Raw genomic sequence first — 23,511 nt, 5'->3', positions numbered from 1 at the left:
AGTGAGGCCCAGATATTCAGATATGGGTCCTATTTTGTGGGTGCAGCTATGTCTGTCCAGAAAGAACTGTGCTTTCATTGTGCACCCATAATGAACTGCAGGTGCAAATATTACCAGTTAGATATCTATCAACCTGTCTGAGTTTGCAAAGCGGGGAATTAACTGCTCAACTACTAGTATTTACCCATGCTCTGGGTGTCCTTAAGCCTCTGACTGCCAGATGCTGGGCCTGGACGACAGGGGATGAGATCACTCGATAATTGCCCTGTTCTGTTCATTCCCTCTGAAGCATCTGGCATTGGCTATTGTTGGAAGATGGACCACTGGTCTGACCCAGAATTGCCATTCTTATGGTTTATCTGCATTGTGGGTGAACAAATACAGGGAGAAAAATTGCATCCATAAAAATAGAGGTTTGGTTGATAGCTGAAAACCAAGCCTTTGGCATACATAGAGTACTTTTCAAAGGCGAAATATTTATGGGGTTGCAAATCCTGCTTCTGTATCTGCAGAGGCTCCTTTGAAGTTGAACTGGTGTTGTTCCACTGTATTAGAAAGGTGATGGGATGCTATAGGCTGAAGATTGCATCTCTATAGTATAGAGGTAGGCTCCTGCGTGCTAGTACATTAGAGGCAAGTCATAGGAGGGGCAAGAATCTGCTGTTAGATGGCCCTTCTCATTCACTCCCACATCTTTATATAATGGTCGAGTTGGTATTATGGAGACTCCAGCAGTAGTGGAAGAGGAAAAGGCCAGTTCATCTTTGTGTTTAATTTTAAGAGGACATTGTACCTGTCATGTCTAGGTAAAAGAACCTTTGCTTATATATGTAGATTTTATTATGTTTTTTTTTAATGTTAATTGCATGAGATTCATAAAGTTCTCTAACCTGGTTAGAAAGAGAAACAACAAGGAAACAAAGGTATAAGTGTGTTTGCTTTCTCTTTCCACCTGTCCAGAGATGTAATAACCTGATAGCCTGGACTGTTTATCCAGCTTTAATCTGACTAGACTGTCAAGAGCAGAGCTGGTTGGAAAACTTTAGCTGAAATATATTTTCAGTGCAAAGCAGAGAAAACATTTTTGCAATTTTTGTGAAAATATTATGTTTTCTGACCATCTCTACTTAAGAAAGGTCAACAGGAAATGGCTCTCCAGAAGAAACAGACAGTTCAAGATCCATGACTGCCTATGTCTCAAGTATCCCAAAGACTTTTATAGAGCCCCTGTAAATGCTAGCTAAAGAGCCAGATGTTCAGCTAGAAAAACAGATCACACAGCTATGCATATCAGTCACATGTCCTCCATGCATATCTACTGTGGCTAAAAAAAGCTGATCTCATTGCAACAGGAGATAAAAAAGATAGCCCAAGCGGCAGATCATCACTCTTGTGAGCAGCATGAGAAAATGGGACATAGAATGTAGCATTTCCAGCTCAGATGCATACATGTTCTGTATTTACAAATCTACTTCCAAAAAGGTATACAGACCAGTGCTTTTCAAAATATTGCCATTCTACTGATTACCAGCAGTTCAAAACATTTATAACCAATTTTCATCCTGTACTAAGTGGGTGAATTCTATTGAATTCAATGGAGGTGCACCCACTTACACCTGAACTGAGTTTAGCCATCAGTCTTGGTCCTTAATCCTCACAAAACCCATGGAGAGAGCAGGTACCCCTGTGTGCCCGTTCATCTTACGTATTGTGGTTTACATGTTACAGAAGTTGGCATGTGTTAATCACAAGATCATCTTTTTTCCCCAAACACATCTCCCCTATCTAATGGACTCATATATAGGCAGTGCATCCATTCACTCACATTCTTTGCTTTTAGGAGTAAGAATAACTTGCGCAAGGGACAGTTTGCAAGAACCACTGTTCAGTCCACGTAACTGCCCATGGGTCAATGCATGTACACGTGAACCATCCCCACTTCACATGGCCATGTCTAGTTACACTCCTCTGCAAAGTCAGTGGCAAAGAACCTTTGGAGATGCCATTCTTCAAATTCCTGTGTGACTGAGTAGGGTAACCAGAATTGGGGCAATAAACATATCCTCCAACTGCTGCCAGCGCACTTTTTGGTTTGCACATTGCAAGCCAGAATTTAAGAGAACTTTTGTGTTTAGAATAAATCTGAAATGAACATTTACTCAGAAAGCAAGTTTTCTTGTTTTATTTTTCTCTGCATTTTTGACTAGCTGTAATAAATAGTTAAAAAATACAAAGCAAGCATCCTCATTGGACTACTTTTTTGTTCATCTTGTTTTCAGATCTGTTGTTTGGCTGTATAATAGCCCTATTTCAGGTCTGTGTAACGTTATTGGTACACATTAAGTAGTTCTGGAGAATAACTTCTGACCAATATTTGTGAAGCACTTTGTATGTGCATAACGGCAGGAAGGATTTTGCTACTGTCAGTGGGATTCATGTGTAAAAGGGACGTGTGCAAATGCAACCGACTAAATGTTACTGATAAATGGTTTTGAGGTTGCTGATTAATTGGGACTAAAAACAGATGAGAAAATTAAACATATGTTCTTGTTCAAGTTCCCTGGAGAATTTGTCAGGGAGCATGGCGTACATTAATAATTGCTTGGAATGGATTAAATAGCTCATATTGTAGTTTCGTGCGCACACAAACAATCAGTTGATATAAAGAGCATGGTGTCATCTGTCTGTGTTAATTAGGGATCTGAAATGCCTCCTGTAATAAAGAACAGTAAATAAGATATCCTATAGGGTTAGAGAGGAAGTATTTAGATGTGGGTTTTGCCACTTCAGAATCCATTAGCAGCAGGAGGAAGAGGGCAGTTCTTTCTAAAATACTTGGTCTATGATTCAATGTGTCTCTCCCAACCCTCCCCCAATACAGAAACACATGCAGTGCCTCTCTCCCATCTCTGCTTTACTACTTAAGGATTAGTGGATAGTCCAGACATGGCGAGAAAGCAGCAGCACTTATGCACTTCCTTAAGGCGTATGCTGTACTCACATTCTACTGAATGTTCGCACTGCGCTTAATGTCATCCCAGGAAGTTTTGTAATCCCTGAGTAATTACCACACATGGCAATCAAAGGGTTAACAGCGTACTGAGTGGTGCCAGGCTGTAGACTATTAAGATTTGCTGGCATTCAAGCATAATGCATGATCTCTAAACCAAAATGTAAAATTATATAAATACACTTTTCCTGAAGTTCTGGTAGTAACAAAGTATACTTTCTGCCTAAAGGAACCAAATTCTACTTATGGTTATCTGACCATATTAATCCAGAGTCCACTAAAGTGAAGTAACTCTGGATTGACACTGATTTAACTCGGACCCTAATTTAGCCCTGTACTTTCACTGACAGCTATGTAATATACTCAGTATGCTCTTGTCAGTCACTCACCTTCCTGGGTGCTCCTGCAGTACCTGGTAGACGCTTATCTGGAATGTTTCATTATCAAACCGTTCTCGGATGTAATCCTTATATATCCTGAACTCAGCAGCAGTCACTGCTTCCCCCTCTGGGATTCTGGAGAGATCAAACCTGAATTCCCGATGGTGATAGCGCTGATGATGGAACTCTTTGTCATGCTCCACTGAAACAGAAAAACAGCCTATTAGCCACCAGCTTTTGTTTAGTTTCTCTGTCTATCAATTAACTTGCAAGTAGCAACGATAGAAGAAGGAAATCTAAATCTAAAATTTGACTACCTCACTACATCCTGCTGTTCATTTCTTACTAGTTTTAGCACACTTGGAATATGAAACTAGTGATTGTAATGTCTCTGAAACAATTTTGCCACCAGGCAGTGCATTCAGTGATGCGGACTATTGTCTCGTAATGATTTTTGGCAGAGCTCTGTTGGACAACTCTTTCTGGACATTTGCCATTAGCAATGTACAAGTTGCAGTGTGAAGGATCTAAAAGTGAAGAGTGGGATTTTTCAGAAGCACTGACTCTTGAAACAATGGCAGCAGAGTGAGCCAACACTGAGTACTTTTGGAAATCCCACCAGAAGATGTTCCAATTCTTGAGACCTTTCTTATGTTAGGGCCCAATGTTCTGTGCCAATAGAATTTGTTACAGAATCAACAAAGTTACAGAATTCTGTTCTACAATGTCTAAGCTTTCATTTGTAACCAATTCTAGCCCTTAAGGCTGCGACAAAACCCTTCAAAGTGAGTACCTTCCTAAATCTGCAAATCGACACCCTGTGACAATAGCTTTGAGATGTGTAAAGTATCAAATTCATCATCAGGGTGTTAACTCTGAAATGTAAAGATTTCAAGCTTCTCCTCCAAAAAGTCTTTTAAATCACCTCCATCCTCTGCCAGCAAAGGGGAGGAAAAAGAGGAGACATAGCCGCTCCCCTGTGTTAAAACCTCTGCCTCTGGAGTGCCAATAATGCAAATCACCGCCGAATCTTCCTGGATGTCAAATGCCCCATTTCACACTACTTTACTATCAAAATTCTAACTTCCTCACAGCAGCTCTTACATTGCAATTGTGTGTTTTCAATGTGTGGCACATTGCAGACTGAACATGTGATGGCAGCACAAAGTGAATTTAATTTCAAAATAAATATATGTGCAGTGTGCCTATTTTATCATTCAACTTCACATTTAATGCACTCAAATTCTCTTTTTTGTTTTTTTTAACTGTACTCGGGGCTGCTGAAGAACATGCCACTAGAGAATAAAAACAGGAGCCTTGCTGCAGAACTAAGGTCCAACTTGGTACAGAGTACAAAGGACCACAGCTAATATTCCCTTACAATGTATACTGTATCTGAAATGGCAGATGTTTATTGTTTGTAGTATGGTAATGTCTAGAGGCTGTGACTGAGATCAAGGCTCCCTGCAAACTCAAGGTACGATACAAACAGAGTTTAAGTGGCCGCCTCTATTCTGAAGAATTTACCATCTAAACAGACAAGTCAGACACAGGAAGGTTGGGGAAACAGAGGCACAAGGAGATGAAGTGACTTGCCAAAGGTCACAAAGCATGTCAGTGGGAGAGCTGAGATCAGAACCAGGGTCTCTTTAGTCCAGTGCTCCATCCACTAGACCTCACTGCCTCCAACACAAAACTCATTCAATTAATTTGAAGAGGGGTAGCCGTGTTGGTCTGTAGACAGCAAAAACGAGAGTTCTGTAGCACCTTAAAGACTAACAAATTTCTGTGGGCATAAGCTTTCGTGGGCTGCAATGAAGTGGGTTGCAGGTTGAAATGTGTTAGTCTTTAAGATGCTACAGGACTCTCGTTGTTTTTGCTGAATTAACTTTAAGATTCTCTTGGCAAGGAAGGTCTCTTTCTATGGGCCTGATTCTCTTCTGACAGCAGGTTTTATGCTGATGTAAATCTACTGACTTCAGCTGAGTTAGTCCTTAAAGTGAGAGACTCAGGCCTCAGTGTATAAGGAGCTATTTACATTTATAGTGCTATATTGTACAAAGGGTTTATAATATTACTGACGAAGCACCAGTGAGGCCCTCCCTTACAGTGGGATAGATTGTGGATAGTCTTGTGGAATCAAGGAGGAAATCCAACCCCATACACAGAAGTGGGTTCAATACTATTTTACAGCTGGCTTTACATTCCTCTTCAACTCATACATTATATCTACTAGCAATTTTGTGGCTCTCAATTTACTGCTGTATGGTCACCTTTAAGGGACACACCATTACAGTTGACAGTAATAATTGGGATTCATCTTAATTCAGGCTTTTATGTATCTCCCCCTCAACTCCCTCTAACCTCTCCAAGACATAGGCAATCAAGTTCTGTAAATGCTTTAGCATGCAGGGCATTCTAAGCATATATTGAATGAACACACTTATTGCTCCAAAAGCACTCGTTCTAATCCTAACTCTGCGGCTGACGCCCGATGTAGCTTTATATAGGTCACTTGGTCTCCCTATATCTGAACACAGGGTGTGGTGTGAGAATTCATTAATGGCATAAAACTCTTTTGAAGATGAAAGTGCCACGAGTGTTAAGTACAAGATTATTAAAAATGCCTTGACCAGTTTCCTCAAAACTATTCCCAGCAAAATAAAGTTCACTGTTCAACTGACAGGGTATAATTTCAGCCCCAGAGGAATTTGTTTGTGCATAAATAAGGGAGTAAAAAGAGAGATGTTAGAACAGAATGGATCCTGTAACCACAACTATTGAGTCAATGATATTATGTTGGGCGTTTTTAATTATATTTATGGATAACATCACCGGTAAGGTGTCTTTCAGAGAGTTCCAACAGTCGGATATACAGATATATCTGCTTCCAAAAACACTTATGGGTGAATTTTCAAAGGAAGATGCAATGGGTGTGTAAGCATGAATGCTATACATCTCACACAGGCACCTTTTGAATATGGATGTGTGATGGCCACCATCTTAGCCAACACTTCAGAGAGTGAACTGAAGATGTCTGGATCTGAATGCATCCGTCTCTACTCTACAGCCTGAACTAAAGAGCCAGGCCCTGTAGCTAAGGGTTATAACAAACCACTCTCCTCTGTGAATTGGGCATGGGGGATTTGGGGGGGTCAGAGCAATCACACACACTGATCAGTGGGCTACTTACTTACTCTGTTCAGAACACACATATCCTGAAATGTTTGAGACACACAGCTGTTCAAAGCCTGGGACTTCTCATACCTTACATTTGCATGCAAAAATGGCTGTTTAATGGCTGACTCACTGCATACACATGAAAAGGAAAGCTGTTATGGCTGTAACTAAAGTACACATTTCAGGAACCTCCACTGTTGAGTCTTATGAAAATTTTGTCCCACTACTATGAAAAAATAATGGGCCAGAGCCACAACGATAAGATTCCCAAACTTTGAACTTTCCCAGACTTTGGGGATGTTTGGTATGGGGGTTTGATTTCGGCCATCTCTAGTGTTAAGAGAAACATTCCTATGGCTATATAGCAGGGGTGGGGAACCTTTTTTATGTCAAGGGCCTGATGGTGGCCCTGGCGGCGGGGGCGGGGGAGAATTCGGCGGCGGCGGGGTTCCGTGGGGGCTGAAAAGGGACAAACGGCCCCCCCCCACTGAACCCCGCCGCCGCCGTGAAACCGTGTCGCCGCCGAATTCACCCCGACGCCAGGTCCAGAACAAATGATTTCGCGGGCCTTATACGGCCCGCTGCGGGCCGGACCAAATGATTTCGCGGGCCGGACGTTCCCCACCCCTGCTATATAGTCTTTAAGATCATGAAAATATATGGATATGTAACTGAAGAAAGAATCCCAAGAAACCCTAAAACTCAGTGTTTGTTTTTTCCCTTTTTCTTTGCACTCTGGATGTATTTGCTGACCCACAAGTAACAAATCCTTTCAGAATCTGAATCAGTATCTGTTAGATGACTTCAGTAAATCTTATTACATAATTCAACACCAAAATCCATGCTAAAATAACACTAAGGGTCTGACTTGAACTCGTAAGAGCAAGACATTTCATAATGAAAGCTGAAATCCTATCCTTAATTTATGCTGCTGTGCTTTGATATTTGTGCACATATGGTACAGTATAGACAAACTTGCCCTGTATGTTAGATCCCAGCAATACCTTAAACACATTAGCATGAGGAAAGCAGGGGAGTTCTGAATTTTCTATTTTTGGTGGATATTAGTTAGACCTTTTGACAATACTGCAATATGGTCATTTCTGATTAATTGCCTGAGAAGTGTTAGCTGGAGGAAAAAGAAAAAGAAAAAAATGGGTCTGATTGTATTTGAAAGGTGCTCACTGAAACAGCGAGACCAAAGTATTGTTATAGTTCTTTGAATGTGACTGTAGTTTCTCCTTTAGGCCACCTAAAATATCCGCAATCCCTGTTGACACAACAGACCATAATGAGAATCTTTGAGTCATTCTGATGGGACTTAATGTAAGGGGTTCATAAGCCATTATATTTCAGTGCCTCTCTTGGAAATCACGGTGGCTTACCTTGTCTATGGAAATATGTTGGATATAGTTAATGAAATACAGTCTTTCAACTATAGATTTAGAGTTCACATTCATCCAAGGTGAGTAGTGAGTGAAAATCATTACTATCCAAAGGCTGTTTAGCTGATGCTCTCGGTCCACTTCCTAGAGCGGAAAAGTGCCCAATCACAATTATTGGCCCCCTTGTTGGAAATCTCAGCCGAGACACAAATGATGGAATGGCTACAACATATTGGCAGGGAAATGTGAGAAAAAGCTGGCATTGCCACTCTCCCTGTTGCACCTGCTCTGGATCAAATAGAAGACATAAAATAAAAAGAGGACAGAACACACATAAAAGTAAATGGGAGAATGTAGCTTAATAATTATGTGAAAACAATGGAAATATCTGCCTTTAAAAAAGAAAAGCATCCAGTATGACCTGCCAGTTAAATACATCTAGGACCAGATTATAAAAAAAGATAAATGCACAATACACTTGGCAAAATTATGCATTAAATTTGGGTAACTGCATGTGCAAATGCACCTCTTTCTCCATTTGCATGAGCATATACTCAGTTTATGTAAATTATGTGGGCAAATTAGGCATTTGGTTTAATGCAGGGATCAACATCCACTCACTCAGAGTGAGTTGAATGGGTAGGCTAAGAAGAACCCCACGTGCCTTCATTGTAATGGTTTCAAGAGTACTTGTATTGCAGTTCATTGCAGCAACATTAGGTGATGATCTTCAAGCATTGCTTTACTCCTTTGACTTGTGCCTTTGTCTGAGTGGAAAGGAGATGCTGAGGAGCAGATGAGATCCTAGCAGCAATGAGCTGAGGAGCAGTGGGTCATTAGAGAAGGCACAGGACACCAGCGGAGTGATTGAGGTGGGAGGGAGAGCAGAGCAGCAGGCTTAGTTGTCATGGTAGCAGGTAAATTTGTGGGGCCCAGGGGCATTTCAAAAAAATTCAAGGGCGAAGGGAATGGCAAAGTTGTGGCAGCATATCGACCATTATATGTGTTTATATTATAATGTGATTATATTATATCTTGCAATGTCTGGGGATAAAAAGTGGAGTATATGAAACTGCCCCCCCTTATCCCACAGCAAATACTGCCCTTCATTGGCCTTGGTTGCAAACACAGAAATAAGTCTAGTTTGTTTGAAAATCTGGCCCCTGATTTTCTAGAAACAATTTGAACAATACCTTGTGTGACTATCCAGTACAGAAAGGGCCTGTGTTCTTTCTGAAGTCTTGATGATTTATGTTTCTTCAGACCTGCTATGTTGCTGCATTGCAGTGATGCAAGGTGAGGCAACGTGGCATAACGTAAAATGACAGTGGAACAATTGAAAGAAAACACTCAAGATAGTTGTGCTCAGTTGTAATGGCGACTGAGCACCTGATCCAAATGTCTGGGAATACTGAAGAGACGAATACTAAAGAATCCGTGGTATTTGAAAGCTGCAAAATCTGTTTGACAGATTCAAATTGTTTCTAAGTGTTTTGATACAGCCCTAACTTTATTGCTTTCAGACATAACACTCATAAAATTAAAATACATTCATTTTAACAGAGGTGGAAAATAACCTTAGTCAAACATTCAGAACTCTAGGTGTTAAACCTCGAGCCATATGAACCGTTCTGGACTGAGAAACCAATGACCACATTTTAATGTCGGATATCTCTCAAAATGTCTAGGGTAAAATATAACTCATTAGAAAGTTAGGAATATTAACTTGTTACCAGGCCTGGAAGTTTTCAAGCTATAGGACGTTAAGGCTGGGATTAAGCATACCAACTCACCAAATTACCAGGGGACTGGGCGCCTAACTCTTTTAGGCTCCTTTGAAATCACATCATTCTGATTACCGTTACATTTTTTCCCTCTACTTTGATTCTAATCCGATTTTAGTGCTTAATGTCTTGAAAACTGTTAGAACTATAGCCTATGCTATAACTCAAGAGGTTCACAAGAACATCAGCGGCTCTAATAATGTCCGCATTGAAGACAGGGAAGGGATAAGCAAGACATCACCATTTGGTTTATTAATTAGCTATATAAAACTTTCAGAGTTGTACTCCTTCTATAGCTCTGTCTTTCAACAAGGTCAGAGAAGCTGTGTAGCCCCTGCACTGCTGTTCTTATTAGAAGCAATTTCTTTTTTCTATGTTCAGAAGGACATACAATGGCCAACTACCTGAAGAGAATAAAAGAGTAAATCTGATACGTTTGCAGGATCATAGCCTAGGTTAAGAGGAGAAAATATCAGACTTCACTATTTTCTTCACCTCAAAGTTAACAAACATGTTAGCAGAGATTTGGCACAGTTTTCTTGACTAGTGTAGAGAGAGATTTTTTTCTTACAGTGTGCTATAGATTACATTATCCTACATGGTATGAACACTTAAAAATCTGCCATGTTTGACTTCATATTTCAAAACACCGCTCCCCTTGACCACATTCACCCATGTGGAAAATGGCTGTCCCACTCATACAGACAGAGCCAACCATGCTCAACACTGGTCATAACAAAGCATAGCCAACCTATGTTATACTCAACTACACTTTTTACAATGGAAACTAAACTCTGTTGAGTCTGTCGACATCAAAAGGGCAACTGGTTTGATTACACAGACAATGGAGATCAACACTTGATACCTGATGTCAAGTAGGCCAAAGTTTTAAGTGTGGACAGAGCCATAGCTCATAAGTTTATTTTTCACAAGGAAACTCTGCTAAAACCATGCTAGGACAAACAGGATAGCACTATTTCAACTGTAGTCCTGACAAGTTCAATACGTAAGTCAAAGGTACGGTGAACCAGAGGCATAATTTTGCAACAATCCATGTGAGCTTGAAAGAAAGAAAAAGTACACAAAGGCATAAAGGGTCTCATTCAAAGCCCATTGGAGCTAACTAGAGTCTTTGCATTAACTTCAATAGTTTTCCTAATTCAGCATTGCAAAATTCTGCTCGCCTAAGGAAAGTAATTATTTTTATGCATAAGTAAAACTGTTATGAGTTTTTCATAATCATTAATGCAAAGTGTTATATTAAGAGCTAGGTATTATAATAATAATTAGTAGTAGTAATATAGTAGTATTAGTAATAAAAAATGGGTGAGTAGATTTTCTGCATGGGATTGGTAAATCCATACTTTAATCTTCCTGGAATGTTTTGATGATGCATTTGGAATGTATTTTGAATATTTAAACATATACATGACAAAATTATCGCTAAAAACGTATTATTTTTGCACAAGGCATTGTATCAAATTCTCTAATCTCTCACTGATCTCTAAATATAATGATGACTTTCTATCCTATGGAGAAATTTAGAATTGCTTGTTTCCAATTCACAAAGTGGTTTAAAAAAAAAAAAAAAAAAAAAAAGTGTGAAGAGGAATGTGCAGTAGGATGCCTGTAACTTCTTTTATCCCAGAAAAGGCCATGAGGGATTTGTGAAGGACTTTAATCTCAAATAGATTAAAGGTCCTGAATTCCTGAAACCGAAAGATAAGTCAAAGGAAAATAGATTCCAAAAGACACCGCCACCCCAGCAGCAACTTATACAACATGCTTAGTTCCAGAGTCATCAACCCAGTTGTCAGTGAAACCCATCAGGGATTCAGACACAGGCCATTTTAAAAATCTGCCATGTTTTGGCAGGTTTACCATATACCATGTATGCCTATGGCTGTTGGCCCCACTGTCAGAAGAAGTAGGCATAGAAGAATTAAATGGGAAGGAGAAATCTTTTCTTTTAGCAATTTCAGATCTATGAGAAATAGAAATTGTTTCTTAGGTGATCACTACAGCTAAGATTTTTCAGATCGTTTTGGTACATACTTGCCTGCCTTATCTGTGCAAACATTGAAGGTGACTGAGAATATTTCTTGCATTAAGTTCATTTAAAAAAAAAAAAAAAGTCAGAGGCCTGCATTTTCAAAAGTGACTGGTTGGTTTGGGGGCCTTAGTGTCTGAATGCTCAATTTGAGACACCTTAATGAGGCCTGATTTTCAGAGGTTGGGGGTATTCTTTCTGGAAATCAGGAACTTTTTAAAGCATCTCAAACTGGGCACTCATAATCACTAGTCACTTTTTAAAATGTTGGCCTCTTCTCTTTAAGTTAGTGAGATCCAAGGCTGAAGAAAGCAAACTATGGGCCAGATTCTTCATTCTTTGCATACCCAAAACTCCCAATGAAATCAGTGAGAATCTTGGCTGATCAAGGAGTGCTGAATCAGTCTCTATATTTATCTAAGCAAAAGAGAGAGTATGAAGGGATTGCAATAATGACATTCCAAGCCACAGTCTACAAAAGGCACATGCTTCCCTCCACACCGTGCTTTACAGCAAGAGTTACAGGGCTTTTGTGGTAAATTTCTAGTGGCAAGAATTTGGATCTGTGATTGGTTTTAATCCGTTCAGTCCTCTTGGCTAAAAGATTTACATGCTGAGATTAGGGAGCTGAAACAGCAAATAGATAAATATCATACACTGGGAATTCTGGAAACAGGGTAGACAACATGTACCAAATTGCAAATAATTTACTTGAAGTGTCCCTTTTTATAACAGTGCTAATACAGTATTTGGAAGACGCTGTTGAATCAGACTGCTCCAAGCTCTCCAGGCCATTCTAAAAACAACTGAATTATTTGGAGAAAACTAAAGATAAACAAATACAGTCTTGATTTCTATCTGAGATAAGTTTCATAGACAAATACTCCGTCAAATAATTCAGTAATGCATCACATCATTGTCAATTGTTCCCATCCTGCCACTTTTAAAATCACAAGTTCCCTCTAACATTATTATTCTAATCCCGGTAGCACCTGCAGCGTGCTAAGTGCTGTGCCAGTAACTTGCAAATAGTCCCCAGCGCCTTTTTTCCATGGCCTGGCTCTGATTTGCCCTTGTATGAGGGAGCGGGGGGGGGGGCCCTCCTTTCCTTCTTGAGCAGCCTGCACAGGACAGATCACTACAGTAGTGTCTGCACCTTCTGGGAGAGCAAATCTCTTAGAAAGAAGTGGGAGGCTTGATGTCATGTCCCCCTTCTGCATTAGCCCCTGGGTTAGGGCCAGTGCTCCAGCAGAGCAATCTGCACCAGATGGAGAAGGCAACCCCTGTGCACACTGAACAGTCACAGAAAGTAATTGGGACTTCGGAGGCATGCTCTCTCCTGATGCTCCCACAGGGACACTGCGGCTACACTGCCCTTTGCAGAAGGCTTTGTGCTGAGCTCATGGTTTCCGAGTACTCAATTACTGTACAGAATGGAACAATTTTAAGAATATTAATTTGTGCTCTCATCTTAGCATCTCAAAGTGTATTGCAACAATTAAGCGTCATAATACCCCTGTAAGGAAAGTAATTATTATTACATCAATTATACATATGGGTCAAGTGAGGTACAGGTAGAGGTAAGTGACTTATCTGAAATCATACAGTAAATCAGTGGCATACATGAGGGTAGAAACCAGGGGTCTGATTCTGCTCTCACTTACTGGTGTAACTTAATGGCATAAAATCAGATCAGAACAGACCCTTCTAAGTCCTGATTGCCAGCCCCAAGAGTCACCATTTAGAAACAGGAGGTTGAGAAGTTCTTAGTACTTATTGCTGTAAACAGATGAGGTTCAGTATTTGTGCTGCAGGGAAACAAACCTCTGGAGTTAATATTTTCCCCTTAACCATAACTTCATTTTTTCAGCTTTCATCATAAAAGTAGTGTTGCCAATAACATCACCTAGCTGAAAACTAAGCAGGGAGCTTCCAAAATTCTTCCAAACACTGACTCCTTGTTATAAATTCAAGCGTGCTAATAGCAATGGTGCGTATCACATCTGTGCCAGGCTTCGGGACTGGAAAGAAGCAGCCGCCCTACTGCCGGATGGAATTGGGAAAGATGTTTTCAGTCTGCACATGCATTAGCATTAGCCATTTCTTTGTCAACAAATCTTTTAAAACAGACTATTTCTATTATGTACAGATGTCCAAAAAATAATGGAATACTGTACTACAAGATTAAACACTTTAAAGTCAGCATATGTGCTGCAGGACTCTGAACAATGGTGTCATTGTACATGTACCAAAAGGGAGGGCTGAGGGAAGATGGGTTTAATTATGTCTAGAGCAGCAGCACGTTCTTCACAAGTGGAATCGAACACTAGCAAACAAGGATGCACAGACTGGAGACTGAGATTAAAACAAGTGTCTGTGCCCTTTCTCATATTCACCCATTAGGCTTGAAATGGCAAACCTAGTTCTTACCTGTCTGATTTCAGAAGAATGATGCTGAACCGCTTGGCTTCCCTAGAACTGCTGCAGCAATAGGAAGTGATGAGATCAGATGATGCTGGAAACCACCATATCCTGTCATCCCACATGTTACCCAGAAGTTTTTTTAACTTTAGCAACATTAGGATAGGTAGAGGAAAGAAAATGGTGTGGGAGTTCGTACAGTTGAAGAATGCCCGCTGCTGAGACTTGAACTCAGGATCTTCAACTATAAATTAAGCAACTCTGCTACTTAGCATGCGCTAATTCATGAGCTGCTCCCCCTTTAACGAATCAGGGAGACAGTTGGAATCATGAAAATGTGGCATTGATATGGCATTGAAGGTTCATGAAATCCTGAAGTCAAGACCCAGGAAAAGGAAGGTTACTTATTAGTAACTGGAATTCTTCAAGATGAGCCTCTGCACATTCACACTAGTGGGGTCAAGATGCCTGTGCCACAAGCTTCCAAAAATTTTAAGAGGGCAGCGTCCTTTTCAACCACTCACTTTCAGCAGCGAACTGAGGGATAGTCCCCTTTTTATACCCTCAGAAACCCAAGCACTGCAATGTGATCACTGTTTGCTGCAATGTGTCAAGTGCCTGTCTGATGGGATGTCATAAAGTTGCTTTGCAGTGTTTTAATAGCTAAGTTAGGACAAACTTCAAAAGTTTCAAAATGTATTTGATGGTTAGATATTGTTCAAACTAAACAGGCTGAGCTGGCAATCTTTATGAGGATGCTGCCCAAGCTTACTGCTGTGTTTACATTTATACAAAAGCAAATGACATGTTTGAATGAACCATTTACTACTTAATGAAAGTAGTACATGCTCCAATGGAGAATGATCTTATGAAGCTTATAGCCACTAAAGTTTGCAACTATTATAGATATTTTACTACTGACAAATACTAAAATAAGTCATCTTTGTCATAAACTCATGGCAACTTGGGATCGTTACATGTGAAAGAACACTATGGCTTGGGGCCATCTCTCCCTTCTAGTGTATTTACTATTGGACCACTTGGAGAGAATATTGATTTCAGACCTATGATTTTTTTAATTTATTTTCCATTCTTCTTGCTGAGCATGAAGAACTTTTAAAAATCTTTACTCACAAGGTAGTGGTTTTCAAACTCATATACCTCTAACTATCTTTCCACTAGATTATTTTATTCAAACAGCCTTCTGTTCCTTATTGCTATGTGCATATTATTATAGTTACTTACTACAGCAAGAGACTCAACAACATTTGCAAAACTGGTATAGAAAGAGGGACTGGATTCTGGACTGGTACAGCTGGTTTAAGGTATTTTAGAAGTAAATGAAATCAAATGAAAATTTATAATCCTTCCTGAAGTCTGGATTCCATCAGACTAAACTCATTAGGCATTAAGGTGCAGGTGCAGCTAAATAAAGGATTGTTCAGCTTTCTTTAATACCATAGATTCACATCATGAGTTCAAAATAAAAGTCTTTTAAAAGCACACATATATATTGTATATCCACTGGCAAGCCTTAAAAGAGAGTTGATGGAGCCTTCATATGCCTTATTTCTGTCAATGGAATATGCCCATTTCTGCACTGATGTTGCCTAAGTACTGTATCTGAGAATTGTGTGGAAATATTTATATTGAAGCAAATATATTTATCTTTATATTGAAATGTTTGTTAATTTCATTTTCATATGTTTTCCTTTCATCTTCCGAACACCTGCCCAGATAAATAACATAGATCTAATCCCTCCTTAAATGTTCTATTGTCATTACAATTACAGTATTCCCAAGATTATGGCAAATCTTGACCCAACCCCACAGACGCTCTGGGCGGAGCTCAGAGGGCATCTAAGCACTGAGAATTTGCAGGATTGGGACCTGTTTATGGTTACACCCCCCCAAAAAAATCCAAGAATCATTTTGCCAGGTTTTAAATGATACACCTTGCTGGGTTTCCTAGCTTGGATCCCAAATTCCTGTGCTGTTGAGAATGTAGTTCACGTGACATTACACAATAAGCAGGAGATATCAGATATGTGACTGTCTGATGAGAATCTCAGTCCTTGATTGTAATCAATAGAATTTACAACTTGGAATGTATACATTCTGAGCTGTGCTGTGATACAGTAATAGATTAGACCTTTTGAGCCTCTCTGTGCAGCAACACATATCTGCACCTTTCTAGGTTAAGCAGTCTCTGGAAGATTACAGATCCTTGCTGTGCCAGCGGGATGGCAAACTATGTAGAGGAAAGGTATATCTGCTCTGGTGGTGAAAACTCAGTAAGAGTAAAGATCTTCTTTTGGACCCATACTATGGAGTTCAATTGCATATTTCCCACATGTTTTATATGTGGAAAGTCCACTGACGTTAATGTGATTTCTCAGTTGGGATGAAATGTAGAATACGGGATACAGTGATGCATTATTCACAATTGCTGTTTTGAGAGCAGAATTTCATCTTAGTTATTTCAGCTAGAAGGGTCAGTTTCCTTCACTACTGCAAGTAGAACTCAAGGACCCATTTCACATTTTAATTTGAGACCCCACTCTTCTTGTGTGCCACCAAGATAATTCAGATCAGCTGGGGTGAGCCTGCTCACAGCTTTCTGGATTTTAAAGTCTGGGAGCTGAAGCCAGTCCTTGGCTCAGAGTCAGCTGACCTTCAGTATTCAGTCTAAGACCCATGTATTCTCTCAGGCTTTTGCCTGAGATGGTACCTGTGGCATATTCATAGAGCTTATTCCTTTGTGGGATGGGAGGCTAAGAGAAAGATTAATTATTTTCATTGACAAAGATCAATGAATGATGACCTATTTTAATAATTTAGTACATGTGCTCAGGAATTTTGTGATGGGTGCATTAAGAATACAAAAATAAATTAAATCTATGCATAGTTCTACTGGGGCATTGTGTGTGGAATGGTGGTGGTGGTTTCCCACGATGAGGCCATTTTGTGGGTTTTACTTCAGAAATATTTTCAGGCCATGTGTCCTTTACAGTTCAGATTTTGTTGGCCTGCCCTCCATTCCTAAGGTCATCTGGGCATTGGGAGAGACATATTTGCTAGCAGTTTAACTCTACCAACCATACATAAGAGGCTTTCAATAACATTGGGCTAAAGTGGTCTCCTGAAGTCAATCCCTAACAAACAGAATTTTTTTTTTCAGATACAATGTTTTGATTGCAGTACTTTGGTATTAGATTAGCTGCCGTAGCACTCTAGTTTTCCCAAATTAGTTTGATATGAATGAATGAATGCAAGATAATTCACACCCTATGGTCTGCATTATTCAAAACAGCATACCAATGAGACCACGGCATTTAGGCAGGAAGTGGGTCACGCGTCCCTCACAGGACAAGAACACAGAACATTCTCCTCCAGTTTGGTCTGTTGCTAACGTGTCAGATTCAAGTGCTGTACCACTTTGCTTTAGAACTTTAATTGCCAATTATCACTACTGATAGGAAAGATCACAAAAACTTTGGGCACGCAGTCATGTATACTACATCTTTATAGTGAAATGGATTTTCACCTCATGCTCCTGGATTTATCCGCAAAGCAAAGGCTACTGATACCTAAAAGAGATTTGGATCTGCTGGAGAATTTTTCATTCTGGATTCTTTAATACATGCCTGATTCCTCATTCCTTGGTTTGGCCGTAATGTGGCATAATCATTGACAGGTTTCTTTGGGTCACATAGTCCAACATTCCTAAATTTTTTATTATAATTCATGCTACTGAGTTGAAAGAGCTGTTGTAGTCAATTGCCAAAATCCCATTCACTTCAATGGGAACAGGATCTAACCTTGTGTGATTAGCATCACTTTTTCACCTGTCTCGGTAGACAAACTGGTTCACCATGTAGGTTAATAGAGTCCACATGGGCCCAAATATGGAAAGATCTTGATATTACAGTGACCTAGTCTCAGAATTAAATGGCTTTTTAGTCAAAAGCTTCTTTTTCCACTATCAAGGATGGTGAGATCAATACTGATTATTTTCAGCTATTCCCTACTGCAGTTTACTACAAGTATATTTGTGTCATTAGGGGGCCCAGTGGTAAAGCAGTTAAAATACAAGTGGGCACATTTATTGTTTCCTCTAGAAGGAAACAACCAACCACCAGCAGCCCTGGATTTTCCCGGTTTCAAATAAACATTTATTGCTCCATGTAGCTAACAGACTGTGAGGCTAAAGTTACATTTTTTTCTTAAAACAACAAGAAAAAACCCTCCCCTCTCTTAACAATTGGTGAATTTTTAAATCTATGTTCAGAAAGGGGAACTTAAACCCAGCAGAATGTTTATAGCACCACACAAGGTTCAAGAAAAGTGATGGGGAGTATTCTTTATTAATCTCTAAAGAGTCCCTATACGGTTATAATTACTGCACAGTAATAAAATACAAAAGTAGCAAGATTAAAATGTTCAGCATCTTTTGAGTGATAGCAGCAATTAGTTTTAAACGTCTCGGAAACTGGGATTTCTTTTGTTAGCTTCCTGCACGCCAGCATAATGAATACCACTGGTGATCAATTTGTTAGTTGTGAATATTTGTGATTTTACAGATATAACACAAATCATTCAAACCCCCAAGTTGTAAGAAACAGAATTCATTATTTATAATTTTTAGCTCTTCTATAGTATTATTAAAATGATAGACCAGATCTTGCATTTCTGCTTGGAAGCAAAGCTCTCATTACAGTCAATTGGAGTTTTGGGCATTTGAGAAATGCTGGATTAGGCCCCAACTAAAATAAATTTACCTCTTCACTTAAATTACTACTCAGAAATTTTGAGACTGTGTAATTTTACAGGTATTTTTGGTACTCCTTCTAGATCCTTTATTTATTTATTTCACTGCTACTGAGCAGTAGGGACAACAAACTGGTAAAATATCAAGACGTGCTCAATCCCACTGACTCCAACGAGATGTGATAACTGAAGGCAGCATTTAACCCAGTGGTTGCATTCATGGAGTCAAATCGTGCCCTGATTTACAACCCCATCAAAGTTGATTCAGACGCTGTGCCAGATCCTCAGCTGTTGTCAATTTTTTGACTCCACTGACTTCAACAGAACTTATGCCAGTTTAGATGAAGATCTTAGCCTGCTTATATTGATAGGGTTGCATAGAGGTGTAATTCAGAGCAGAATCTGATTCATTGTTAAGACCAAGGCTAAAGAAAGGAAACTTTTGCTTACTTGAAAGCAGTCATGCATGGACAGACAACTCTTTTTTTTTTTTTTTTTAACGACCTCTGGTATGATAATGGACTTGGTCCATGTGAAGTTGTTCGCTCATTAGGAACATAGTCAAATGAGGGTCATGCTAATTTTAAAAAGATGAGGCAGTGTATGGTTTCTTAAGAGCTTCCCATGAAGAAATAAGCAGAAGGATTTTCTCTACTACAAAGCCTGCATAGTTTCCCAGGCCAGGTGGACCTGATAGTACTGGCTGCATGCTGAAAAATCTCATCCCCACCCTTCAGGCACTTTAACTGTAAGCCTTTCCAGACACACTGACTAAACACTTTCAAGATGAACCTAGAAGGGTGGTGGTGGTTGTTATTTTAGCCATAAGCTAAGTATGAGCTTGTTGATCTAATTGCAAAATGAGCTTTCACAAACTTTGAGGAATATTTATAACATATTTAAAAGGGCAGAATCAGCAAAACTCAGAATCTGAACATTGAAAATTCACAGCTCTTTTAAAGCTCTACTTTTAAAACAAGGCAGAGTTTTTACTCAGCATAAAATTTAATTCAACCTGACAACAAAAGAATCTAACTTGGAATCTGTTCCAGGAAGATAAAGATGGTAAAGAATAACATGTGATCTCAGAGATGCAACAGAAACTTAATACTCTCCGGATAGAATTTTTCAGACAGTTTGGAAATAGTTGAAGGTAATTTACGAGAAGACTTGAGTGACAAAGCACATTACTTGAAGTGCCTTTCCTTCACTAGGCACTTTCTAAATTCTTTCTCTTTCATTTCTTTACTCTCAGGAGACTTTTAAATCTACTGAACCAAAACAACACTTTGTTTGTTGGTATAGTACAGCACTGGCACAGATGGTAGAACACTGCACCTGTTCCAATAAAATGGGAAAACTGTGAGATACAAAATCATAGCACTCATTAGCAGAAATGCACTGAAACATGGACAGTTTGTACTTCTTTAATACCTTCCTGGGAAGAAAAAAACCAACTCGTTTTTATCGTGTTAAATTTAAAATAAAATAGATGCATTTAATAAAAACTTTAGCTCTGTTTTGTGTAAGAGACAGTACATGTTGTTAAAGTAAATATGAGTACCTCTGCCTTAATTTTTTTTTAAAGCAAAGGATTTGGTTTAGGTAGTCCCTTTGTTGGTATTTTTAATCAAACTGACAATCTAAATATATAGCCAAATTCTGTTACCCTTATTCATGCTGAGCAGTACTTCACTCACTGACTAGTCTCAGAGAAATTAATGGGCTACTCAAGAAGTAAGTTACTATTCTTGCATTTACAGGGGACAGAATCCGGATCATAATGATCAGATAAACACTTCAGTTATAAGCTACCAATAAATAAATAAAAGCATACTAGGAATAATGGCATCAAGAAAATCACTCTTGATAGATATCACCAAAATTCACTATGTAAGGATGATCTCTGGAGCACAAGTAATATGCTGTATAACATTTGACAGAAAGAAAAACTGGATCCTAAATTAGAAGAAACATTAACTGATAGCTAAACAAAGTATAAATCATTTCAAACATTTCTTCTGATGATTGGTTGCTGCACTATTGTGAAACATCCCATATATCTCTTGCTCTCATTCTCTCTCTCTCACTCACACACACACACACACACACAAAAAAGAATTAGATACAAAATGTCATGAAAATTCTTAAGTATCATTTAATGTTGGCAGCTCTGCACTGTAAAGCCATTTATATAAAACTGTGGTTGGCAGCTCTCGCTCTTCCATGGGAACAAATTAACATTGGCATTCCAAACACAGGAAAGTAAGGAAATTAGAAACACAGTTTATATTTGGCCAGCACTTTGAAATACTGTACCATGCTACTGATGTCAATTAATGAAAAGCAGAATTTTGCGGAGAGGGTCTGGTTTTGAAACACATTAACACACGTTAAATATGTTTGCACAGGAACTAGATTGCAAGCATCTTGGTTCCAAAACAATAAAGCAATTACACTAAAACGTGTAGTCTCAGAGTTGCCATTAATTCAATCCACTCAATCTAGATCTCTAACGGATTTTCACTGCACTCAACATGTATCTGACACAAATGTTTAAAAGAATGAGAGTGTTACTTTGGGCCAATTCTGCATTCTTACTCACATGCACTCTTGTAGAAGTCAACGGGCCTGATATTCTGATCTCAGTGTAAATCTGGAGTAACTCTACTTAAATGAATGGAGTTACACTGATTTTTACACCAGCGTAAATCAGATCAGCAACACATCTGGAATACAGTCCTGAAGTTCTATTCATGAGAGTATGGGCTTCAAAAATGAGCACCTGAATTTTCATAAATATTTCAAGCTACGTATTTTTTTCTTAGGAAAGCTATATTGACAAAATCATAAAGTCTCTTGTTTTTACATTTATTAAAAGAAAAATCTTGGTAGCAGATAATCTGATGGCATAACTCTATTGATTTCAATTGAGTTATTCCAGCAGAGAATTTGGCCCTACAATCTTTACAGCATACTGTTTATTTGTGCTGTGGTTCAGATATTTTGATAGCAGTAATCTTTCATCACTGAGGGTTCTCCAGATGAAACATGTCTTGTATTAAAAAATATTAGGTCATATTTTTGTAAAACAATATTTGTTAAATTCTGCTTACATAGACAGGAATTCAATGGTAGTTCAACAACCTGGATTCAACTTATAAAGATAAGTAATGACTAATAGGAGTTGCTTCATGTTTGATTATTTGCAACAAGGGAAATCTTTTCCCTCAACAACCAGTTTCCAAGATTAGGAAAGAAAAGTGTTTGAAGCCCCAAAATAAAATACTACATCCTGATTATTTCCATACAGGGACACTTGACCAGATGTAGAACTCAGTTACACTGGTGTAAATCTGGAGTAAGTTTAGTGTAGCTACTTTAGATTTACACTGGTGTAAATGAGTTGCAGGGGGGGGCAGATCCAATGAAGCTATGCCAATTTACGTGGCTGAGAATCTGACCAAAAATCTGCGCTTAGGCATCAATCATACAAATATTTATGATTATCCTTAACTTTATTCATGTGAGTTTTCTTATGGAGTAGTTCCACTGACTTCAGATGTTTTCAGGATCAGAATCTTAGTCCTAAAACTAACTTTTTAACATAAACAGTCCACTAATTTATTTTAAAAGGTGATACTTTAAAAAAAACCAAAAAAAAAAACCATATAGTTAAGTTATTAATCTAACTGAATATTTTAACTCTAGCTTGGAAGAAGTTGACTGTCTTTGGAAGGGAATTAAAAATACTATGTCCTCCTAATGCTGTATATCACCAGGTAACCTCTCTATCTGGACGCTATTAATATTTCCTTAATTTATTCACTCACTCAGATGACTTCATCCATCATCTGTCTCTCGCTGGTATTCATCAAGTTAAAATAACGTAGATGTGTAAAACTAAATGTGTTACATTTTAACCACAAATTAACAGTTTCTATATAAATATTAGCATTTCTTCACTTGGTCCAAGGATAGAAACCCTATTAGCACTACCAACATATTTGATTTAAACTAACTAAAAACAGAGGCTCTTGCAATTTAATATATTGATTTTACCAGTGGGACTTAAATCTTTTATAATAAGTGTACACAGCTGCACCACTCACCCACCGCCACTTTTAAACCTAATCCCCACATTCCTCCTGACAATAACATGACAGGATCCACACATCCCTGTATTAGCCTTAACCCCGGTGACACTGCCAGAATGTATTAAACTAAAGCATAGCAATGTCCTATTTAAAAGAAGCCTGTCAACAGCCTTGACTAGGCTTTAATAGTTATAATCTTTTTTTTTAATTAATGTTTCCAACTACTTGTGCAACATTCCCCACCCGCAAAAATGTTCCAAACTGTACACAAGCTTATTTACAAAATAAAATTTAAAAGGCTGACTTTCATGATGCATGCCAACAGGCTGTTAAGCCTGGTCTGAAGAGAGAATGGTACAGAGAATACTCACATAAGCAAAGCAGGGGAAGGGGGAGTTGCATATCCTAAACAGTGGTTAATAATATAGTGTTTA

General features: G+C 38.8%; 1 protein-coding gene across 1 annotated transcript in view; it reads right to left on the bottom strand.

Moving 5' to 3' along the window:
* BMP7 (bone morphogenetic protein 7) overlaps positions 1–23,511 on the bottom strand; it is a 52,658-nt gene that overhangs the window by 23,327 nt on the left and 5,820 nt on the right. The window contains exon 2 of the mRNA XM_067554190.1: positions 3,400–3,592. Coding sequence (XP_067410291.1) covers positions 3,400–3,592 — 193 coding nt within the window. The remainder of the gene's footprint in view (positions 1–3,399; positions 3,593–23,511) is intronic.

This window comes from Emydura macquarii, unplaced genomic scaffold (genome assembly GCF_026122565.2).
Source record: "Emydura macquarii macquarii isolate MOO-44397 ecotype Brisbane River unplaced genomic scaffold, CSIRO-AGI_Emac_v2 contig_1483, whole genome shotgun sequence".
NCBI classification, from domain to species: Eukaryota; Metazoa; Chordata; order Testudines; family Chelidae; genus Emydura; species Emydura macquarii.
The sequence above is the reverse complement of the archived record's forward strand: the minus strand, read 5'-3'. Positions and strand labels throughout refer to the sequence as shown.